The sequence below is a fragment of the Gossypium arboreum genome, chromosome 11, assembly GCF_025698485.1.
Source record: "Gossypium arboreum isolate Shixiya-1 chromosome 11, ASM2569848v2, whole genome shotgun sequence".
Classification (NCBI taxonomy): Eukaryota; Viridiplantae; Streptophyta; class Magnoliopsida; order Malvales; family Malvaceae; genus Gossypium; species Gossypium arboreum.
Window position 1 is genome coordinate 9654560 of NC_069080.1, and position 24687 is coordinate 9679246.

Below are 24687 nucleotides of genomic sequence, written 5' to 3' on the forward strand. Positions count from 1 at the left end.
TGAATAAAGAGTGAAAGTCTAATTATAGATTAAAAAGGGCTAAAATGGCAATTAAGCCATTTAGCATAAGTTGAGACAGCAAACATGTTAAAATCTAAGATATTTTAGATTTTAATTATGTAAATATATATAATTTAATTATTAATTACTTTTTATTTAAGTATATAGATATTTATTATTTATTATTATTCTATTAAATTATAATTTATATTATTAAATTATGATTATTATTATTATTAAAATAAATTAAAATAAAGACAAATGTATGGTGATTAAATTATACAAGTGTAATTCATATATTTATACATTTGTAATATATTTATTTAATTACTTTTTATTTAAATAAAAGATTTTTATCATATTAAAATATTAAATTATATAAACTAAATAAAATAAGGACAATTGGATGGTGATGATAATAGGAAAGTGTAAAATATATGTGTGTCCTATTGTAATATATATTTGTTATTAAATAAGATATTTATAATAATAATAATAATAATAATATTATTATTATTATTATTATTATTATTATTATTATTATTATTATTATGAAGTTAATAAAATAAAAGAATAAAAGAAATGAAATAAAATAAAGTAAAGAAGAAACAGAGAACCTTTAGAAACAGAACAGGAAAGAAAAAGGAAAGAAAGAAGAAAGGGAAAACTAAGGTTTTAAAGCTTGAAGTTTAATTGGTAAGTTTAATCAAGTCCTTTTCTTATAAATTTGATGTTTTTGGAATCTTAGAGTGAAATACTCTTGAATTTAAGTTGAAATTTTGAAAGTTAATAGATTTTTGAGTAGGGTTTATGTTGAACAAATGACGGAATTGGGGGTTTATTTGATAAAAATTTTGATTAGAATTGAATAAAGGATTGAATTGTAAACTAAGCTATAAGTTTTGAGTTTTAGGGATTAAATTGAAATAAATTTGAAATTATGAAAATATGATAAAAATTAAGTAGTTAGATGTGAGTTTGGTAAGAAATTGAGTACTAAAAAGGTATGAATTGAGAAAGAAAAATATATAGGTTTAGTTGGGATTGAAGTTGAATTAAAGTAAAAGTTAGATAAAAAATTCAGCATTTAAATTGTGTTATGCTAATAATTGTGAAATTATTTTAATTGTTCATAGCTAATTTTGAGCCTGAAGCATCGGCCCAAAAAGGAAAAAGAAAGATCGTCGAAGATTAAATCCGAAGAGAATTCTGGTTTGTATCACTATAACTCAAGCTTTATAATTAATATGTGTTTAATTTAATATGAATATGTGGTAAGTATTTTAAGGTAAGTATTTAATGAAATAATAAAATTTGTGATTGGGTATTAAAATTGAGATTGATACTGAACTGAATTATTGGATTCTGAATATTGTTTTGAATACCGAATTGAACTGTGAAATTACTTAATAATGTTACGTATATTGCATTGAACTGTAAAATTTCTAATGAAGTAAATTACTGTATTACTGTGAAAACTGATCAAAATAATAAATTATAATTAATATTGAATCGAAATGGAAATTACACTGAAAAATGATTTAAATACTGTAGTACCCCAAACCCGGCCCAGAAGTTATGGCCGGATCCGGCATGCCACATCAAAAACGTTAAAAAAAAATCCATTCTAAGTCCAGAAAATCGTACTTAATGTTCAAAAGATTAATTCATTAAGGGTTAAAGTGAATGGAAGTCATGCACCGGTAGGAAACCGGAAAAGAGGTGGTGAGTCCATCTGATCGCTAATACCAAGCTCCTTCGGATCCAATCCTAGACATGCATACGCCATTGCCACACCTTAACGTCATGGATATTTCTAGGAAACCGATTTGATTAAGCCATTTTAGGAAAAGTGATTAATTTTGGAAAATACTTTCATTCGGAAGCTTTGCTTGTTGTCGTGTTATTTTGAAATCAATTGTTGTTTTTTGAAAACGCGCCCTAAAGCTATCCAATTTCAACAGTTAAAATAAGTATTACCTATCTTAGTAATACATATTAAAACCATCAAAAATAATTAAGCGGCCTTATTACATTTAAAAGCCCAAAAAAATTCAAACGTAAATAAAAGGATGTCCAGTTCACGGAAGAAAATCAAACTTTCGAATGGGTGGCCACTCAATTCCCTCATGACTCCAAGCCCACTATGGTTGGGGATTTCTGCGTGGATGAAAATAAAAGGGGTGAGTTTGGGAAACTCGGTGTGTAAGGAAAACCCATTCAAGGCCCAAATCAGCTCAAGCCCATTGGGCCTAAGCCCATTCAGTAATGAGTGGTACTGGGCGAGCCCTTTTCAGATTACAATAAACCGGGCCTTAGCCCTTATTCAGATAATGATATGGCCCATAGGCCCATTTCAAAATACATGCAACATCAATAACATATGCAAGCCCATTTGGGTAATAGTGGTGGTCTTGGGCGAGCCCTTTTGAGACATAATAAACGGGCCTTAGCCCTTATTCAGATAATAATGTATGGCCCATAGGCCCATTTCAAAATACATGCAACATCGGTAAACATATGCAAGCCCATTTGGGAGACTACTCAACCCACCAACCACTACACTCCACCCGTACCAGCCATACACTCCATGTGGGGAATAGCTCAACCCACCCAAATTTAACACTCCACGATTGCGACCTTGCTTTGCTCGATTAACGATAAATTGAGGCAAAGCCTCCGAAGACGTGGACAAGCGACTTTCAAGACTTCCTCGTCAATATCCCAATCTCATGCATCAGATGATAACAACATGGCATACAAGAAATAACAACAATCAAACATGCATTTAAATCAATTTAACCCTAGGGGTATTTGGTAATTTATCTCCTAGGGTAAAGCGTAAATTTTCCACTTTTAAAGGTATTTCAAGTAATTATCTATTTTAGAGTTTTTCATGCATATTCCTACCTTTCACGTACTACAGAATCACGTCATCGAGGGTTCTTACGAATTGGGCAGATTGGCCCATCATTTCAAATTTTGGCCCATTAAGCCCAAAAATATCGAGGGCACAGAAATCATACACTTTGCAGTCCAAATTTTTGTAGCTTACCAAAAACATTAATCGATTTACCTCACGAGCATTCGCACACTCGCAAATCTACAAAATACCGATTTTCGGCATTTCGGCTTTTCAGCTTTTGCCGATCTAGACTAAGAAAGAGGGTGTTAGTTACACACCTGTTTGCGACGATATGCTGACGAGATCCACACACGAACAGCCTACAATTGGATTACTAACACGTTAATCTAACTATTCAAATACAAACTACATATTAACCCCTTACAATATTCGGCCAACCACACCTACAGATCATAGTAAGCTTATAAGAAATCAATAAGCAACTCATTAACAAATTTTTGTTAATGTTTACCACATAATCATAATTTCACTGCAAGCTGTCTTCCTGAGTAACAGTCACTAAATCATTTATAACTGGAGCTACGAAACTCCAAATTAAGTTCCGTTAATTTTCCTGAAAATAGACTCATATATCTTCTATCCATAAAATTTTCAGAATTTTTGGTTTAGCCAATCAATACCAGAATTTTCTCAAAGTTTCCCATGTTTCACTGTTTGACTAATCTGACCACCCTTCATTACGAATCAAATTTCTCATTGTACAGAATTCGAAATATGTTCTTGTTTATTTCATTAGAAACTAGACTCAATAAGCTTTAATTACATAATTTATTCAGCTTCTAATTCTTGTCCCACAATTTATGGTGATTTTCCAAAGTCACGTTACTGCTGCTGTTCCAAGCAGATTTATTACCAAATCACTCTTTCACACATACCTTGCATGCATGTTATTTGAACATGTATATCACCAATCAATCATCACATATCTATGATTTTACTTAAGTATAATCTCCATTTCATCATTTTAAAGCACAACATGTTAGCTGATTTTTCCTTTAACATCTAAGGCACATGCATGCTCATTTGTTTGGCTCAACTTCACTTATCTTCCATTTTTCATCAAAAGAACATGAAACAACAACCATTTCCTTCATTTTAATTCATGACTAAATGCTCACAACACAACTAAAAATCAAAATATACTTCAAGAGTTAAGGTAGAATCAAGAAGAACTCATGAACCTCAAAATAGAAGCAAGGTACCAAGAACTTACCTTCAATTTTCCTCCTCCTAATGACCGAATACTCAAGAGCTTTCTCCTCTCCTTTCTCTTCTCTAACTTTCAGCTATGATGAACAAAGATGGACAAAACTTTGTTCTTTTCACCCTTTTCTTTTAATAAAACTTCATATTTCATCCATTTAATTCTTTAATACAAAAGACATGAAATTCTTATCATGAAACATTTACCTAACCCATTATCATGAAACATTTACCTAACCCATTATCATGGAACATTTACCTAACCTATTATCATGGAACATTTACCTAACCTATTATCATGAAACATTTACCTAACCTATTATCAATTTGTATCAATTTGTACCATAATTTATGGATATCAAGTGTACATTTTGTCTACAACAACATGATGGCTAGCCACTTCATGTAAAATGGGAGGTTTGTCATGCAAATCCTCCTATTTTTGCACTCCTATTTATTTGGTCACTTCAATTTAGCCTATAGCATTTTCAAACATTTTCACATAGGTCCTATTTCATAATTTCACTCACAAATGACAAAATTAAAGCATGAAATTTTGCCAACATTCACAGAATTCCCGAAAATTGGGGCGTTACAACTCTACCCTCCTTAAAGAAATTTCGTCCTCGAAATTTACCTAATCCAAACAGATGAGGGTATAGCTGTTGCAACGTCTCTTCTGGCTCCCAAACTCAGAAGTTTCCCCTTCCTTAACTTATTGAAAACGAGCGACCAAAGAATCATCGTTCAACTATTTTTCCTTAATCTGATCCACCCAGGTTGGCCTCACTTGCAACTCAGCCAACAGACTTCCATCATCATACAGACTCAGACGAGCAAACATTGCTCTCAGATCAGATACAGCTCTACGACTTAGAGCATCGGCTACCACATTAGCCTTACCTAGGTGATACTCGATCGAATAGTCATAATCCTTAAGTAACTCAATCCATCTCCTTTGCCTAAGGTTCAGCTCCTTCTGAGTCAACAAATACTTAAGACTCTTATGGTTAGTGTATATAATCTGACTTTCTCTGTACAAGTAATGTCTCCAAATCTTAAGTGCAAATATCATTGTCGCCAACTCTAAATCATGAGTCAAATAGTTTCCCTCGTGAGGCTTAAGCTATTGTGATGCATATGCAACCACCTTACCCTCTTGCATTAACACGTAGCCCAAACCCACGTGTGATGCGTCCTTACACACTAAAATCCTTCCAGACTCTAATTTGAATCAACTCAGTGCTTGATCAGAACTTTCTTCAACTTCTCAAAAGCTTCCTGCTGCTTCTTAGTCCATACAACGGTACTCATTTCCTTATGAGTTTTGTCAAAGGTCTTGTCATCACGAAAAACCTTCCACAAACCTTCAGTAATATCCCGCGGTCCTAGAAAACTCCGTATTTGACGACCTTGACCTAGGCGGCTTCCACTCCAAAATCGCTTCAATTTTTCGAGGTCCACCTTAATCCCTCAAGAGAGACCACATGTCCTAAGAAGGTTACCTCCTCAACCAAAATTCACACTTCTTGAACTTCGCAAAGAGTTCCTTCTCCTTAATACTTACAAAGACTATACTGGAGATGCTCATCATATTTCGTTTCAGCTTTTAGAATATACCGGATATCGTCAATAAAGGCGACTACTAAGCGATCTAAAAATGGTTGGAACACACGATTCATCAGATCCATAAACGCTGCAGAGGCGTTCATTAGTCCAAATGGCATAACCGAAACTCGTAATGACCATATCGAGTCACGAATGTCATCTTTTGGATATCTGCCTCCTTGACCCTTAATCGATGATATCCGGATCGAAGGTCGATCTTGGAAAATCTGAAGCTCATCTAAGCTGGTCGAATAGATCGTCAATCCTTGGCAGTGGATACTTATTCTTAATCGTCAGTTTGTTCAACTAGAGATAATCAATGCACATCCGCATCGTACCATCCTTCTTTTTCACGAATAGCACCGGTGCTCCCCATGAAGACACGCTTGGCCTAATAAAGTCCCTATCCAACAACTCTTGAATTTGAGCCTTTAACTCCACTAACTCCTTCGATGCCATCCTATACGGTGCGATGGACACGGGCGCCGTTCGGGTAACAAATCTATTCCAAACTCAACTTCCGGTTGGAAGCAATCTCGAAGCTCCTCCGGAAAAACATCTTGGAACTCCTTTACGGTCCTAACCTTATCCACCGTCGCCCTCCTCTTTAACCGACTTACAAATGCCAAATAGACCTCACAACCTTCCGAATCCACTTTTCGCTCTTAATGCCGACACCACATTGGACAAATAATCCCTTCGCTCACCTATCACCATAACCTCCTCATCCTTTGTGGTCCTTAACACCATTCGTTTAGCAAGTACAATCCGAGTCGCTTTATGCTTAACAAGCAGTCCATTCTCAAAATGAGATCAAACTCTTGACAGTAACTCCATCGATCTCCAGGAAAATCTTACCTTGAGTTTCTAAGGGTACATCCTATACGTTTGTCTACCCTAACCAAAGTGACCTAAAGGACTTAGTACAGATACCTCACTCACAATCTCCTCGAGCGGTCCAAGTTGTTCATAATCCGTTCGTGGCCTCCAACCAATATTCCGCCACTTTCGTGGCTATACCGACACGCCTTAAAGATCTCCGTTCGTTAGTCTCAAGTCATTGAAATAGATCCACGAATTTCGTTGTTCGAACTTGCTCGCAACCCCTTTCCGAACACAAAGCATTGATCGTGACGAGGATCATCCTTGGCACCGATCATGAGACTCTACCTTTGTTGTTGGTGGTATTGGTGCATCTCGCACGCAAGCATATGTCCCGAAGACGAAGATACCACTCGAGCCCTTCCTCGGCCACGTCCACGGCCTCTTCCATGGGTAGCTCTTGTACTCATATCGTATTATCTTGATTACGAATTTTTATGCATCAATTAATATTCCAGTGTTTATTACAGATGTTTTATGAATCAGACAGTAATTCAAAGTTTGTTTTCGCAGGATCGAAGTCTAGCTACAGTTTCAGTCTCTTACCAGATTTTCCTATGGTTTCAGTATCACCCTATCTAGAGTATCCTAGTAGGATTTCAGTACAGATAGATAAGTCAGAAAAATATTCAGAAGAGTTCAGAGTAATACTTACAGGCTTGGGCCGGAGATTCGGAATGCCACCTTCTAAAGATCTAAATTTTGAAAATCGAGTTTTTCGCATTCTTTATAAAATTTTCGCTTTCGAAAATCTTTCTTTTTGTAAACCCATTCCACAGCTGAGTTGTTGTAACCTAGGCTCTGATACCACTAAATGTAGTACCCCAAACCCGGCCCAGAAGTTATGGCCGGATCCGGCATGCCATATCAAAAACGTTAAAAAAAAATCCATTCTAAGTCCAGAAAATCGTACTTAATGTTCAAAAGATTAATTCATTAAGGGTTAAAGTGAATGGAAGTCGTGCACCGGGTAAGAAACCGGAAAGAGGTGGTGAGTCCATCGGATTGCTTAATACCAAGCTCCTTCGGATCCAATCCTGACATGCATACTGCCATTGCCACACCTTAACGTCATGGATATTTCTAGGAAACCGATTTGATTAAGTCATTTTTAGGAAAAGTGATTAATTTTGGAAAATACTTTCATTGCGGAAGCTTTGCTTGTTGTCGTGTTATTTTGAAATCAATTGTTGTTTTTTGAAAACGCGCCCTAAAGCTATCCAATTTCAACAGTTAAAATAAGTATTACCTATCTTAGTAATACATATTAAAACCATCAAAAATAATTAAGCGGCCTTATTACATTTAAAAGCCCAAAAAAATTCAAACGTAAATAAAAGGATGTCCAGTTCACCAGAAGAAAATCAAACTTTCAGAATGGGTGGCCACTCCGAATTCCCTCACAGCTCCAAGCCCACTATGGTTGGGGATTTCCTGCGTGGATGAAAATAAAAGGGGTGAGTTTGGGGAAACTCAGTGTGTAAGGAAAACCCATTCAAGGCCCAAATCAGCTCAAGCCCATTGGGCCTAAGCCCATCAGTGTAATAAGCAGTATCTGGGCGAGCCCTTTTCAGATTATAATAAACCGGGCCTTAGCCCTTATTCAGATAAATGATGGCCCATAGGCCCATTTCAAAATACATGCAACATCAATAACATATGCAAGCCCATTTGGGTAACAGTGGTCTGGGCGAGCCCTTTTCAGATTATAATAAAGCGGGCCTTAGCCCTTATTCAGATAACAATATGGCCCATAGGCCCATTTCAAAATATATGCAACATCAAGAAACATATGCAAGCCCATTTGGGAGACTACTCAACCCACCAACCACTACACTCCACCCGTACCAGCCATACACTCCATGTGGGGAATAGCTCAACCCACCCAAATTTCAACACTCACATTGCGGCCACTTTGCTCAGTTCGCGATAAATTGAGGCAAAGCCTCCAGTACGTGGACAAGCGACTTTCAGTACTTCCTCCGTCAATATCCCAATCTCATGCATCAGATGATAACAACATGGCATACAGTAAATAACAACAGTCAAACATGCATTTAAATCAATTTAACCCTAGGGGTATTTCGGTAATTTATCTCCTAAGGGTAAAATTGTAAATTTTTCACTTTTAAAGGTATTTCAGTAATTATCTATTTTAGAGTTTTTCATGCATATTCCTACCTTTCACGTACTACAGAATCACGTACCGAGGGTTCTTACCGAATTGGGCCCGTTGGCCCATCATTTCAAATTTTGGCCCATTAAGCCCAAAAATATCGAGGGCACAGAAATCATACACTTTGCAGTCCAAATTTTTGCAGCTTACCAAAAACATTAATCGATTTACCTCACGAGCATTCGCACACTCGCAAATCTACAAAATACCGATTTTCGGCATTTCGGCTTTTCGGCTTTTGCCGATCTAGACTAAGAAAGAGGGTGTTAGTTACACACATTTATGACGATATCTTGTGAGATCCACACACGAACAGCCTACAATTGGATTACTAACACGTTAATCTAACTATTCAAATACAAACTACATATTAACCCCTTACAATATTCGCCAACCACACCTACGGATCATAGTAAGCTTATAAGAAATCAATAAGCAACTCATTAACAAATTTTTGTTAATGTTTACCACATAATCATAATTTCACTGCAAGCTGTCTTCCTGAGTAACAGTCACTAAATCATTTATAACTGGAGCTACGAAACTCCAAATTAAGTTCCATTAATTTTCCCTGAAAATAGACTCATATATCTTCTATCCATAAAATTTTCAGAATTTTGGTTTAGCCAATCAATACCAGAATTTTCTCAAAGTTTCCCATGTTTCACTGTTTGACTAATCTGACCACCCTTCATTACGAATCAAATTTCTCATTGTACAGAATTCGAAATATGTTCTTGTTTATTTCATTAGAAACTAGACTCAATAAGCTTTAATTACATAATTTATTCAGCTTCTAATTCTTGTCCCACAATTTATGGTGATTTTCCAAAGTCACGTTACTGCTGCTGTTCCAAGCAGATTTATTACCAAATCACTCTTTCACACATACCTTGCATGCATGTTATTTGAACATGTATATCACCAATCAATCATCACATATCTATGATTTTACTTAAGTATAATATCCATTTCATCATTTTAAAGCACAACATGTTAGCTGATTTTTCCCTTTAACATCTAAGGCACATGCATGCTCATTTGTTTGGCTCAACTTCACTTATCTTCCATTTTTCATCAAAAGAACATGAAACAACAACCATTTCCTTCATTTTAATTCATGACTAAATGCTCACAACACAACTAAAAATCAAAATATACTTCAAGAGTTAAGGTAGAATCAAGAAGAACTCATGAACCTCAAAATAGAAGCAAGGTACCAAGAACTTACCTTCAATTTTCCTCCTCCTAATGACCGAATACTCAAGAGCTTTCTCCTCTCCTTTCTCTTCTCTAACTTTCAGCTATGATGAACAAAGATGGACAAAACTTTGTTCTTTTCACCCCTTTTTCTTTTAATAAAACTTCATATTTCATCCATTTAATTCTTTAATACAAAAGACATGAAATTCTTATCATGAAACATTTACCTAACCCATTATCATGAAACATTTACCTAACCCATTATCATGGAACATTTACCTAACCTATTATCATAAAACATTTACCTAACCTATTATCATGAAACATTTACCTAACCTATTATCAATTTGTATCAATTTGTACCATAAATTATGGATATCAAGTGTACATGTTGTCTACAACAACATGATGGCTAGCCACTTCATGTAAAATGGGAGGTTTGTCATGCAAATCCTCCTATTTTTGCACTCCTATTTATTTGGTCACTTCAATTTAGCCTATAGCATTTTCAAACATTTTCACATAGGTCCTATTTCATAATTTCACTCACAAATGACAAAATTAAAGCATGAAATTTTGCCAACATTCACAGAATTCCCGAAAATTGGGGCGTTACAAATACCCTATTAACTAGTCGGGCTAGTCGGATATAGTTGGCATGCCATAGGATATGGAAGAGTACGGGTTTTTGAAACTTATCGATCGAGCACTTATGTGCCGACTCATCGTTATTATTCTTGTTATTGTTACCGATTCGACACTTTGTGTGTCGAATCGTTATCATATCTTATTATGATTCAGCACTTTGTGTGTTGAATATCTTTATCTTTATCGCCATCGCATTATTATCGATTCTTCGATTAGATATTGTATATCATTAAGGCACATTGTGCCGTACTGGTGTGTTGGTTGGAATCCGTGTATCCGCCGAGTCCGAGTTAAGTTAATTGAATGATATGTCCTATGTGAAAGTTGAGAATTAAAATAAAGAAATAAGAATGGTATATATATATAATTGAATGATAACATGAAAGATTGAATTGTTCATTAAGTGATGATAATTGTCTTTGTAAAAGTATGTGTGTGATTTAATGTATTTAATTATAAACTGAATTATAGTGATACCACTGGGTATATGCATACTCAGCGTCACGTTGTTTCATGCGCAGTTGTAGAAGTCAAATCTTGAACCAAAGATCCAAAGCCGGACCGACTTGACAAACTTTTGGTGATGTATATTTTCTTTTGGTAATGTGGCATGTACTTAGGATGTGTATAAATGTTATTATGTTTTGAATATAAATGGTTTAAAATATTAGTATTGCAAGTTTAAGAATTATAATGAAAAGTTTATTCATTTCAATTTAATTAGCACAATGATAAATTTAAATTAATATTATATTGATTAAGTTGATTAGAAAGTAAATAGAATAGAAAATAAATGTGTGAAATAAATTGGTTGAATTGGTTATGTTTGAAATGGATATGGTTTTAATTGCAGGGGTTTTATGTAAAAATAAGCAAAATGTGTTAAATTTATAAAAATAAATAAATAAAAATAAAAATTTAGAGTATTTAAACTAATCCCGTTTTACTTAAATGTATGTTTTAGACTTTGAGAGTTCGATATAGGGATTTAGTAATTAAATTATGCTATGAATGTTATTTTATTTGTGAATTATTCATAAGTTGTACGACACGGGTAATGCCTCGTAACTCTGTTAAATATTGTTCGGTGTTAGGGGGTGCTACAATTGTTGGTATCAGAGTTAAGGTTTAGCCGATTCTCGGACTAAATCAAGCTCGTAAATGAGTCTAGAAGTACATTCCACATTTAAGTTGAAACTGAGTCGGGTTTTTGGATGCTAATATATTTATTTGATTTTGTTTTATAGATAAAATGTCAGATGAAAGACTGGATAATGTTGAACAGGAAATGTATACTGGAAGTCGAGAATTTGAAGAAACTGAATCTGCTATACCTAGTGTGAATCCGTTAGATAATCAACCTCCTAATGTAGGAAGAGAAAGAGATGCCTCACAACTGTTAAGAGATATAACTGATGCATTACAGCATATAGTGAGAACTATACCTGCTACTACACCTGTACCTACTATCAGACAGGCCCCGATTAAAGAGCTACGAAAATATGGTGCCACGAAATTTCAGGGATTAAAAAGAGTTGATATGTCCGCTGCTGAAAATTGGATGGAAACAACAAAAAGAGTTTTGCAACAATTAGACTGCACCTCTGAGAGAGTCTGATATGTGCTGTATCACTGTTACAAGGAGAAGCGTATCTCTGGTGGGAATTTGTGGTTAGATATTTGCCGGATGATCAGGTAACCTGGGACTTGTTTCAAAAAGAATTTCAGAAAAAGTATATTGGGGAATTGTACATCGAAAAGAAAAAGCAAGAGCTTTTAGTGCTGAAACAGGGGAATATGTCAGTACTGGATTATGAGCGAGAGTTCTCTAGATTAAGTAGGCATGCTTCAGAATATGTTCCAACCGAGGCTGATAGTTGTAAACGATTTCTATGGGGACTGCGAGATGAAATCAAGATTCAATTGGTAAGTCTCAGAATTACTGAACTTGTTGATCTGGTTGAGCGAGCAAAAATGATAGAACAAGTACTGGGCTTGGATAAAAAATCAGAAATTGGTAAATCAGCTGGAAAACGTATGGGAACTACCAGTTCTAATCTATTACTGAAGAGATTCAGAGAATCAAGAAGTGGTTAGAGATCAAACTTTCGGTCTGATAGGGGTGACAGAAGCAGAGGAAAATAGATTACTATCTCTACCGGTAGTGTAAAAGCTCCGCCCCGGGAAAGTGAAAATCTTGAATGCGATTATTGTGGGAAAAGACATTTTGGTGAATGTTGGAAGAAAACTGGAGGATGTTTTCGCTGTGGCTCTACTGAACACTTTGTTAAAGATTGTCCGAGAACTCAGAGTAGTTCACCTGCCACATCTCAGAGATTGGTATCGACTGCCAGAGGTAGAGGAATGTCTAGGGGAGGTTCTGTTTCAAGGAGAGGAGGAGTTGGTAGAAGCAGTGATATAGCTACACAGTAATCTGAAGCCAGAGCTCCAGCTAAAGCTTATGTAGTCAGAACCCGAGAAGAAGGCAATGCTCACGATGTGGTGACAGGTATATTTTTACTGTATTCTGAGCCTATTTATACTTTGATTGATCCTGGATCTTCACACTCATATATTAATTCAAAATTAGTAGAGTCGGGGAAATTAAAAACGGAAATTTCTAAAGTCTCAGTAGAAGTATCAAGTCCATTGGGGCAAACAATATTAGTTAATCAGGTGTGCCCGAGATGCCCGCTAATAATATATGATAAAACTTTTCCGGTGAATTTATTAATAATGCCTTTTGGGGATTTTGATGTTATACTGTGTATGGAATGGTTAGCTGAACATGGGGTAATTTTAAACTGTTATAAAAAGAAATTTAGCGTTCAGACTGAATATGGTGATAGTGTTGAGGTAAATGGAATTCGTACCAGTGGGTTAGCTCGAATCATATCAGCGATTAAAGTTAATAAGTTGCTTCATCAGGGTTGTACAACATATCTGACATATGTTATTAATTCTGATTCAGTCGAAAGTCAGTGTAGTCAGATTAGAACTGTATGTGAATTTCCAGATGTATTCCCTGAAGAGTTATCGGGATTGCCACCTGACAGAGAAGTAGAATTTGCAATTGAAGTATACTCGGGTATAGATCCAGTGTCGATACCTCTATATCGTATGTTACCTACTGAATTGAAGGAGTTTAAGGTACAACTGCAAGATTTACTGGAACGAGGTTTTATACGACCTAGTATCTCATCGTGGGGAGCTCCAGTATTATTTGTTAAAAAGAAAGATGGTTCGATGCGATTGTGTATTGATTATCGAAAATTGAACAATATGACAATAAAAAATAAATATCCATTACCACGTATTGATAATTTATTTGATCAATTGAAAGGAGCTTCAGTATTTTCAAAGGTTGATTTAAGATCGGGCTACTATCAGTTAAAGGTGAAAGAAAGTGATGTACCGAAGACAGCATTTCGTACAAGATATGGTCATTACGAGTTCTTAGTGATGCCATTTGGGTTAACAAATGCCCCAGCTGCTTTTATGGATCTTATGAATCGAATTTTTCAGCCGTACTTGGATCAGTTCGTGGTAGTTTTTATTGATGACATTTTGGTATATTCAAAGTTTGAATCTGAACACGAGCAGCATCTCCGAATTATTTTGCAAATGTTACGAGAGAAACAGTTATATGGGAAATTGATTAAATGTGAATTTTGGTTATCAAAGGTGGTATTTCTTGGTCATGTGGTATCAGTAGATGGAATTAGAGTGGATCCAAAAAAGATTGAAGCAATCGTCCAGTGGAAGACTCCCAAAAATGTGTCAGAGGTACGTTGTTTTCTTAGATTAGCTGGGTATTATCGAAGGTTTGTGAATGGATTTCCAAAAATAGCTTTACCGATGAAAAAATTATTGCAAAAGAATGTTCCGTTTGTCTGGAATGATCAATGTCAAGAAAGCTTTATGAAATTAAAGCGGATCTTGTGAGGCACCGCTTTTGACTTTACCGTAATCAGGAAAAGATTTTATTGTGTATAGCTATGCTTCTTTAAATGGGCTCGGGTGTGTACTGATGCAAAATGGGAAAGTGATAGCTTATGCTTTTCGGCAATTGAAACCACATGAACGTAATTATCCGACACATGATCTGGAATTAACAGTTGTGATCTTTGCTTTGAAAATATGGAGACATTATTTATACGGTGAAAAATGTTACATTTATACAGATCATAAAAGTTTCAAGTATCTTCTATCACAGAAAGAGTTGAATTTGGGGCAGCGTCGATGGATAGAACTTCTAAAAGATTATGATTGTGTTATTGATTATCATCTAGGTAAAGCTAACGTGGTAGCTGATGCATTAAGTAGGAAGGTAGCAATTGAATTGCGAGCGATGTTTGCACAACTCAGTATTAGTGATGATGGAGGTTTATTGGCTGAATTAAGAATTAAACCAGTGATGTTTGAAACGAATCAAGTCAGCTCAATTAAAAGATGATAAGCTAATGAAGAAAAAAGAAATGGTTCAAAGCGACACAGCAGCGAATTTTAGTATTGATGAGCATGATTGTTTGAGATATCGAGATTGGATTTGTATTCCAATAAATTCAGAGATTAAATAATTAATTCTTCGAGAAGCACATGACGGTCCATTTGCTCTACACCCTGGAGGCACAAAGATGTACCGTGATTTACGAGAATTGTACTGGTGGCCAGGGATGAAAAAAGATATAGTTGAATATGTCAGTAAATGTTTGGTTTGTCACGGTGAAAGCGAGCATCGGGTTCCTCTTGGATTATTACGATCGATTACTATTCCGAATGGAAATGGGATCGTGTTACGATGGATTTTATTACAGGATTGCCATTGTCTGTAAGTAAGAAAAATGTTATATGGGTAATAGTTGATCGACTCACAAAATCGGCCATTTTATAGCTGTCAGAACGGATTGGTCACTTCAGAAACTTGCAGAGGTCTATATTCGAGAAATTATAAGGTTGCATGGTATACCGGCTTCTAAAATTTCTGATCGAGATCCTCAGTTTACATCGAGATTCTGGAAACAGTTACATGAGTCTTTGGGTACTAAACTTAATTTCAGTACAGCATTTCATCTACAGACTGATGGGCAATCTGAGCGAGTAATTCAGATTTTGGAAGACATGCTTTGAGCTTGTGTTATTGATTTTGAATCTAGTTGGGAACATTACTTGTCGTTAGCTGAATTTGTTTATAATAACAGTTATCAGTCCAGTATTCAGATGGCTCCGTATGAAGCTCTATATGGTAGAAAATGTCGATCACCTGTATGTTTGACAGAATTAAATGAAAAGAAGATAATTGGACCTGAATTGATTCGTGAAACAAAAGAAACAATCAAGAAGATTCAACAAAGATTAAAAGCAGCTTTTGACAGACAAAAATCTTATGCTGATCTGAAACGTCGGGACATTGAATACTCAGTCAGAGATAAAGTGTTTCTCAAAGTTTCTCCTTGGAAGAAAGTATTAAGATTCGACCGAAAAGGAAAGTTAAGTCCTCGATTTATCGGACCATATGAAGTTATAGAGAGAGTTGGACCAGTTGCTTACCGAGTGGCTTTACCTCCGGAATTACAACAAATTCATGATGTTTTTCATGTTTCAATGTTACGAAGGTATCGATCGGATCCATCTCATATTATCTCTACTGAAAATATTGAGATTAGACCAGATTTGTCATATGAAGAGGAACCAGTTCAAATACTAGCTCGAGAAGTGAAAGAATTAAGAAACAAACGAGTCCCTCTGGTTAAAGTACTGTGGAGAAGTCATAGCGTAGAAGAAGCAACATGGGAACCGGAGGAAACTATGAGATCACAGTATCCTCACTTATTTTCAGGTAAAATTTCGAGGACGAATTTTTTTTAAGGGGGGAGGAAATGTAACAACCCAAAATCCGTGGGCACCGGAAAAGTGTGTTATCGGGCCTCCGTCTTAGTGAAATAAGTTCGAAAATAATTATTAAAAATATTTATGAGCCTAGTGGTGTGTCTAATTAGGTTTTAATTAAGTAAATTTAGTTTAATTTAGAGTAATTAGCAAAAAGGATTAAATTGAATAAAGAGTGAAAGTCTAATTATAGATTAAAAGAAAGTAAAAAGGGCTAAAATGGCAATTAAGCCATTTAGCATAAGTTGAGACGGCAAACATGTTAAAATCTAAGATATTTTTAGATTTTAATTATGTAAATATATATAATTTAATTATTAATTACTTTTTATTTAAGTATATAGATATTTATTATTTATTATTATTCTATTAAATTATAATTTATATTATTAAATTATGATTATTATTATTATTAAAATAAATTAAAATAAAGACAAATGTATGGTGATTAAATTATACAAGTGTAATTCATATATTTATACATTTGTAATATATTTATTTAATTACTTTTTATTTAAGTAAAAGATTTTTATCATATTAAAATATTATATTATATAAACTAAATAAAATAAGGACAATTGGATGGTGATGATAATAGGCAAGTGTAAAATATATGTGTGTCCAATTGTAATATATATTTGTTATTAAATAAGATATTTATAATTATTATTATTATTATTATTATAAAGTTAATAAAATAAAAGAATAAAAGAAATGAAATAAAACAAAGTAAAGAAGAAACAGAGAACATTTCGAAACAGAACAGGAAAGAAAAAGGAAAGAAAGAAGAAGGGAAAATTAAGGTTTTAAAGCTTGAAGTTTAATTGGTAAGTTTAATCAAGTCCTTTTCTTATAAATTTGATGTTTTTGGAATCTTAGAGTGAAATACTCTTGAATTTAAGTTGAAATTTTGAAAGTTAATAGATTTTTGAGTAGGGTTTATGTTGAACAAATGATGGAATTGGGGGTTTATTTGATAGAAATTTTGATTAGAATTGAATAAAAGATTGAATTGTAAACTAAGCTATAAGTTTTGAGTTTTAGGGATTAAATTGAAATAAATTCGAAATTATGAAAATATGATAAAAATTAAGTAGTTAGATGTGAGTTTGGTAAGAAATTGAGTAGTAAAAGGTATGAATTGAGAAAGAAAAATATATAAGTTTAGTTGGGATTAAAGTTGAATTAAAGTAAAAGTTAGATAAAAAATTCAGCATTTAAATTGTGTTATGCTAATAATTGTGAAATTATTTTAATTGTTCATAGCTAATATTGAACCTGAAGCATCGGCCCAAAAAAGGAAAAAGAAAGATCGTCGAGGATTAAATCCGAAGAGAATTCTGGTTTGTATCACTATAACTCAAGCTTTATAATTAATATGTGTTTAATTTAATATGAATATGTGGTAAGTATTTTAAGGTAAGTATTTAATGAAATAATAAAATTTGTGATTGGGTATTAAAATTGAGATTGATACTGAACTGAATTATTGGATTCTGAATATTGTTTTGAATATCGAATTGAATTGTGAAATTACTAAATAATGTTACGTATATTGCATTGAATTGTAAAATTTCTAATGAAGTAAATTACTGTATTACTATGAAAATTGATCAAAATAATAAATTATAATTAATATTGAATCGAAATGGAAATTACACTGAAAAATGATTTAAATACCCTATTAACTAGTCGGGCTAGTCGGATATAGTTGGCATGCCATAGGATATGGAAGAGTACGGGTTTTTGCCGGCTTACTGATCAGGCACTTATGTGCCGACTACGTTACTGTTACCGATTCGACACTTTGTGTGTCGAATACTGTTTGTTGAATACTGTTACCGTTACTGTTACAGATTCAACACTTTGTGTGTTGAATCTTCATATCTTTATCGCCATCTCTACTATCACATCGATTCGATTAGATATTGTGTATCGTTAAGGCACATTGTGCCGTACTGGTGTGTTGGTTGGAATCCGTGTATCCGCCGAGTCCGAGTCAAGTTAATTGAATGATATGTCCTATGTGAAAGTTGAGAATTGAAATAAAGAAATAAGAATGGTATGTATATATAATTGAATGATAACATGAAAGATTGAATTGTTCATTAAGTGGTGATAATTGTAATGTAAAAGTATGTGTGTGATTTAATGTATTTAATTATAAACTGAATTATAGTGATACCACTGAGTATATGCATACTCAGCGTACGGTTGTTTCCGTCTTGCAGTTGTAGAAGTCAAATCTTGAACCAAAGATCCAAAGCCGGACCGACTTGACAAACTTTTGGTGATGTATATTTTCTTTTGGTAATGTGGCATGTACTTAGGATGTGTATAAATGTTATTATGTTTTGAATATAAATGGTTTAAAATATTAGTATTGCAAGTTTAAGAATTATAATGAAAAAGTTTATTCATTTCAATTTAATTAGCACAATGATAAATTTAAATTAATATTATATTGATTAAGTTGATTAGAAAGTAAATAGAATAGAAAATGAATGTGTGAAATAAATTGGTTGAATTGGTTATGTTTGAAATGGATATGGTTTTAATTACGGGGTTTTATGTAAAATAAGCGAAATGTGTTTAAATTTATAAAAATAAATAAATAAAATAAAAATTTGGAGTATTTAAACGAATCCGTTTCACTTAAATGTATGTTTTAGACTTTGAGAGTTCGATATAGGGATTTAGTAATTAAATTATGCTATGAATGTTATTTTATTTGTGAATTATTCATAAGTTGTCTGATACATCAGGTAATGCCTCGTAACTCTGTTCCGGCGACGGTTCGGGGTTAGGGGGTGTTACAAGGCACATGTGACATAAGTACCCTAAGGAATTGGTTAACAGAAGATATAATTCAGAAGATTATAAACATCCCTCCTCTACATCCCCTTGCTGGTCCTAACAAAATCTGTTGGAATCTCACATCCAATGGGAAATTTACAGTAAAGAGTGCGTACCACCTATTAAAAGGAAATACATGGAATGAACAAGATAATAACTGGGAAAACATTTGGAAGTTCCAAGGGCCACAGCGAGTCTGATTTTTTCTATGGCTGGTCTACAAACAGCGTCTGCTTACAAACTTCGAACGAGTTAGTAGAGGAATTGGTCAGAATGAAGCTTGCCCAATATGCCAATACGAGATAGAAGACATCCTACATACTCTTAGGGTCTGTTCAGAGGCCAAGGACATTTGGAAATTAATATTACCTGCAAAGAGATGGCCCCAGTTTTCTTCTGGCAGCTTGCTCGAATGGATCCAGACAAATTTAGAATCCAATAGCCAATTAGCAGGACAAGAAGCACTTTGGCCCACGCTTTTCGGAATCATTTTATGTCTGCTATAGAAGAATAGAAACATGCTTGTCTTTCAAGGTCTTCCATAGAGTTCAATAAAAGTTATCAAAGCATCAATTAGCTGTACAAAGCAATATAATGAAGTCAATAGCAATACTTCATCTGTTAATAGTGTCTTAGGACATATTCAAGGAATAGTTTTAATTTCAGCTAAAGAGAATGTTAGTTTTATAGGAATTTTTTTAGGATTTTACCTTACACAAAAAAAAAAAAAATCTTTTGTAATTTATATTTTACTTAAATAGTTACAAAATTAATAAACCGTTAATCTCAAACAGGGTTCCACTTTGCGTATGACTAGGCTTGAAACCAAAAATGGCATATTCGTTAATAAGTCATATGTGAAGACCTAATTGCCGAATATAAAACGCCCACACAACAAAATCTTCTCTCTAACCGCTAAAACAGAATTACAGTGCGCAGTGCCAGTATGCACTCATCACCAATATGGTTTCCAGTTCTTTCATTGCATCCTTATTATATATAGTTCCCGCTCCCTCCCCATTTTCTTGCTTCATTTTTGTCTCTCCCTATTCGCTGTAGCAATTCTACTCTCCTATCCCAAACGACGGACGAAGTGCCTTGAAAGGTATATTCTTCCTCGCTAAATGGCAATGTTGTTTTTTTTCTCTCTAATGAATCTAATCTTGTGCTGATCTTTTCCCTTTAGAATGTCATCTTTCACATCACTGAACTTTCTAGAAGTTACAAATGAAGCAGGAGCGGCTCCTCGTCCGCCTTCTTCGACTCCGTTTTCTGAAGATAGTGAGAAAGAAGTAGAAGCTTCGTCGGGGAAAGAGGTGGAACCAGTGGATTCTTTGAATTTGATCGACCTTCAACAGAAAGAAGAACGCACCACGCTGATTGAGGAGCAGCTTTCGGAGACTCTGGAGAAAGAAAGTGACCAAGTGAGCGAGAAATCATCTGATTTTATCGTGTTTCGGAAGTGTAAGTTTGCTGAGAATTCTCTACCCTCACAAGAGAAAAATATTTTCAAAGACGACGGGGTTTCTGAATATGTTGAGAAACCTTCGTCAGGTTCTTTAGAAACTGACAACGTAAAATCAACTAATAATGGTAAGGCATCCCTTGAATCAAGAGAGGGAGGAACTTCATATACACGAAAAGAGAAATGTCAAGACTCTGTTGGAAACGAAGAGTCATATACATCGCAGGAAGAAAATGAATCGACTGAGAAACCGGAGGAAAAGCTGAAGAAGACGGTGAGAGTTCATAGCAACGAGAATATATCTGATAACACCAGCGTGGCTCATACGTCCTTGAAGTCGTGTGCTAGCGTAGGCACAGGTTTTGAGAAGAACTTTGAACTGAATAGCATACTTTCTGCTATTAGATCGAACGGCTTTCTTGAGGGGAGAGCGGAGAATGGTGCGATGGTGGAAGAAGCGTGGGAAACAATCCAGAAATCTTACGTATATTACAAAGGCAAGCCTGTAGGTACCCTTGCGGCTATGGATCCTACTGCCGAGGCTTTAAATTACAATCAGGTATAATTTGTTTAGTTCTTTGTTATCGTTTTTGTATCTTCAAATTCAGTACTTCTTTTGTTATAGCATTATTCTTTTCTCTTTTGTTTGATAATGTTGCAGTAAATTTTCATTTCTCTTAGATGGTTTATGCGTTGCACCTTTATTTACTAGGCTGGGTAGGAGCCTATTGTATATTTAGGTTTTTTAGGTTAATGAAGTTTTTAATTTGGAATTCATGAAAACCATCTATCTAGTTCATTGTTATATTCTTTACTAGTTTATCCATAGTTACACTTCTTGTTATTTTACTTGCGATGAAAGTAGGCACTTCATGACCTGCCCTACATGTATCTGCAAATTTTGTGGGAAATGAGAAGGCAGGGAATTGGAGTTGCAAGATAAAGTTTCCTTTTAAGTAGTTCAATAGGATGTTTGACTATTTGTTGACGTTACTATTTTTAGTTGAAACTTATTTTGAGTGGCATGAGTCGTTACTTTTCTAATTTATTTCAAAACAAACGAGGAAGGGATTTTTCCATACATGTAAAAGTTGACACCTGTTGTAGAAGCCAGTACTGGGGGGAAGTTGATTAATGTTTATTTTGCACCCACTAAAAACAGAGACGAGTTTTATTTTTGGCTAAACTATTATTCAATCACAGAATCTCATGTTGCACAAATTCATAGTAATGCTGTTTTTCTAGTTTGATAGCTAGCCCTTGCCCCATATGTAATGAATTTAATGATGTTGAATTCCTTACTTCAGAGCTGCTAATTGCACTGAACCATTATCACTGCACCATTCTTATCTTGCAGGTTTTTGTAAGAGACTTTGTTCCCAGCGGTTTAGCCTGTCTAATGCGATCAGCCAGTGCTGGTGGTGATCCAGTAATAGTGAAAAACTTCCTGTTAAAGACTCTTCATCTTCAAGGCTGGGAGAAAAGGATAGACAACTTCACACTTGGAGAAGGTGTCATGCCTGCCAGTTTTAAAGTTCTTTATGATTCGCATCGGCAAAAGGAAACCTTGGCTGCAGATTTTGGTGGCAGTGCAATAGGAAGAGTTGCTCCTGTTGACTCTGGGTTCTGGTGGATTATACTGCTAAGATCATATACCAAGTGCACACAGGATTATACACTTTCAGAAATGCCTGAGGTGCAAAGAGGAATGAAGCTGATTCTTAACCTTTGCCTTTCAGATGGATTTGACACTTTTCCGACACTTCTGTGTGCAGCTGGGTGTAGCATGATTGATAGGAGGATGGTGAGTCATTCCGTTATCTTAAATTTATCCTTCGACTCCTCTGTGGTATGCAGAAGCAACTGTTTGAAACAAGATTAGGAGTTAGACTGGTTCGTTATCACTACGGCTCTAATTGTTTAGTATATAGTTTGCCAGTCTAACTCGGCAATAATCTATTACCCTTAGAACCTCTGATCTATCTGCATGATTTTATACTGGCCCTTATCTAGTAGCAGAGAAGGCATGTCGGTCATTTTATTATTTTCTTTTGTTCTGAACCTCGTTTAACCGTGCCAGTAATTGTGCGAGCGTTTAGAGCAGAGGACTTCTTGCTTGATTTTGTGGATTGGAATGGCATTCAATCTCCTAATATATTATGGTATATATTTGTCTGAACTCATTTTATGTACTGGAATGGCTGGAGTTGTGTTGAGTGTTGGCTGGTTAGTGCTACTTTGGGATTTTACTGCACTGAGTTTTCAGTGTAATTTCTGGAAGTTAATGTGCTTGCACTTTGAGCAGGGAATTTATGGATATCCAATTGAAATCCAAGCGCTCTTCTATTTTGCACTGAGGTGTTCAAGGCAGATGCTGAAACCAGAACGAGATGGCAAGGAACTCATTGAGCGCATTAATAACCGCATCACAGCTCTCAGTTATCACATCCAAAAATACTACTGGTTAGATTTCACACAGTTAAACAACATATATCGTTACAAAACTGAAGAGTATTCCCACACAGCAGTCAACAAGTTCAATGTAATCCCTGAGTCCATTCCTGATTGGGTGTTTGATTTTATGCCCTTACGAGGGGGATATCTGATTGGTAATGTCAGCCCAGCTCGAATGGACTTCCGCTGGTTTTTGGTTGGAAACTGCATTGCAATCTTGAGTTCACTAGTCACACCTGCACAAGCAACTGCAATTATGGATTTGATTGAGGAGCGTTGGGAGGACTTGATAGGAGAGATGCCTTTGAAGATCGTTTATCCAGCACTGGAGGGTCATGATTGGAGAACTGTTACTGGATTTGATCCAAAGAATACACGATGGAGTTACCATAATGGTGGAACATGGCCAGGTATGTGTCTGAACTCATGAACATTTGAGTTCCATTGTATGTCATTTGCTTACCTATATTTATTTCTTTAAATAATCTTTCCATTGATAATGAAAGTTGCCTTATTAGCCGGAGACGCATGATTGACTTAGAACTTCAATTGGGATATAAATGTCCTTAGTCTCATACTTTATTTTATCAGGTTTAGATTAAGTTTTAGTTGGATCGTGTATTATTTCTCATGCATAAAAGGCAATTAAGGTTTCTATGGCTACTCAAATTGCCTGATAAACTAACTGCATAGGTAATTAACAGTTTTGGCTTGGGTTTTTATAATACAACTTGACCTGGTGTTTTTTAATATTGTAAGCAGCTCTGATATGGCTACTCACAGCAGCATGTATAAAGACCGGAAGACCTCAAATTGCAAAACGAGCCATAGAGCTGACGGAACAGCGCCTTTCAAAAAATGGATGGCCGGAGTACTATGATGGTAAGTCTGGGCGTTATGTTGGGAAACAAACGAGGAAATATCAGACATGGAGCATTTCTGGCTACTTGGTCGCCAAGCTGATGATTGAGAACCCAGCCAACCTCCCCATTATCTCTCTTGAAGAAGAAAAAAGGATTTCCAAGCCAAAGCTCACCCGCTCTATCTCTTTCTAAGAAACAAGAGGAAAGGGATATTCTTGCAAATTCTCTACATTAGCAATTTATTTTTTCTTTTAAAGAATGACGGTGAGAAATGAGAATGTATCCAAATGTTACAATTAATTGGCTGTATAAAATTTCACTTGCAATAGGATCTCAAAAGTCGATTCTTTTCCATGAATGTCTGTTTCATAAAAGAAATGATTTTGGGGTCATTATGAAGGGCTGAAATCTGCAATTATTAGTAAAGAGCGCGGGCCAAAGTTTAAACAAAGCCCATAAAACCGAGTCCATAGCTGTAAAGGATAATGCCAAGGCCCGAGCCCATGGCCCCACT

The 24687-nt window shown here is 35.1% G+C and overlaps 1 protein-coding gene and 2 long non-coding RNA genes across 3 annotated transcripts; 2 read left to right on the plus strand and 1 right to left on the minus strand.

The window, feature by feature from the left end:
• The first annotated feature begins 557 nt into the window (after positions 1 to 557).
• On the plus strand, positions 558 to 1413 carry LOC128284116 (uncharacterized). Its single transcript, XR_008274431.1, has 2 exons — positions 558 to 696; positions 1137 to 1413. It is a non-coding gene; the product is annotated as an uncharacterized LOC128284116 (long non-coding RNA).
• A 6393-nt stretch (positions 1414 to 7806) lies between these two features.
• Positions 7807 to 10208, minus strand: LOC128284304 (uncharacterized). Its single transcript, XR_008274697.1, has 2 exons — positions 10027 to 10208; positions 7807 to 8053 (listed from the first exon to the last, which is right to left on the minus strand). It is a non-coding gene; the product is annotated as an uncharacterized LOC128284304 (long non-coding RNA).
• Positions 10209 to 20307: 10099 nt separating this feature from the next.
• On the plus strand, positions 20308 to 24459 carry LOC108471350 (probable alkaline/neutral invertase F). The gene is made up of 5 exons (XM_017772982.2): positions 20308 to 20496; positions 20578 to 21415; positions 22214 to 22660; positions 23162 to 23720; positions 24073 to 24459. Exons 2-5 carry the CDS (start codon positions 20579 to 20581, stop codon positions 24363 to 24365), a joined length of 2136 nt encoding a protein of 711 aa, XP_017628471.1. The 5' UTR covers positions 20308 to 20496; position 20578; the 3' UTR covers positions 24366 to 24459.
• Positions 24460 to 24687: the final 228 nt, after the last annotated feature.

Coding starts and splice junctions, on each gene's coding strand:
- LOC108471350 (XM_017772982.2), top strand. CDS start 20,579: ATGTCATCTTTCACATCACTGAACTTTCTAGAAGTTACAAATGAAGCA. Junction 21,416..22,213: donor AGGCTTTAAATTACAATCAG/GTATAATTTGTT, acceptor CTTATCTTGCAG/GTTTTTGTAAGAGACTTTGT. Junction 22,661..23,161: donor GCATGATTGATAGGAGGATG/GTGAGTCATTCC, acceptor CACTTTGAGCAG/GGAATTTATGGATATCCAAT.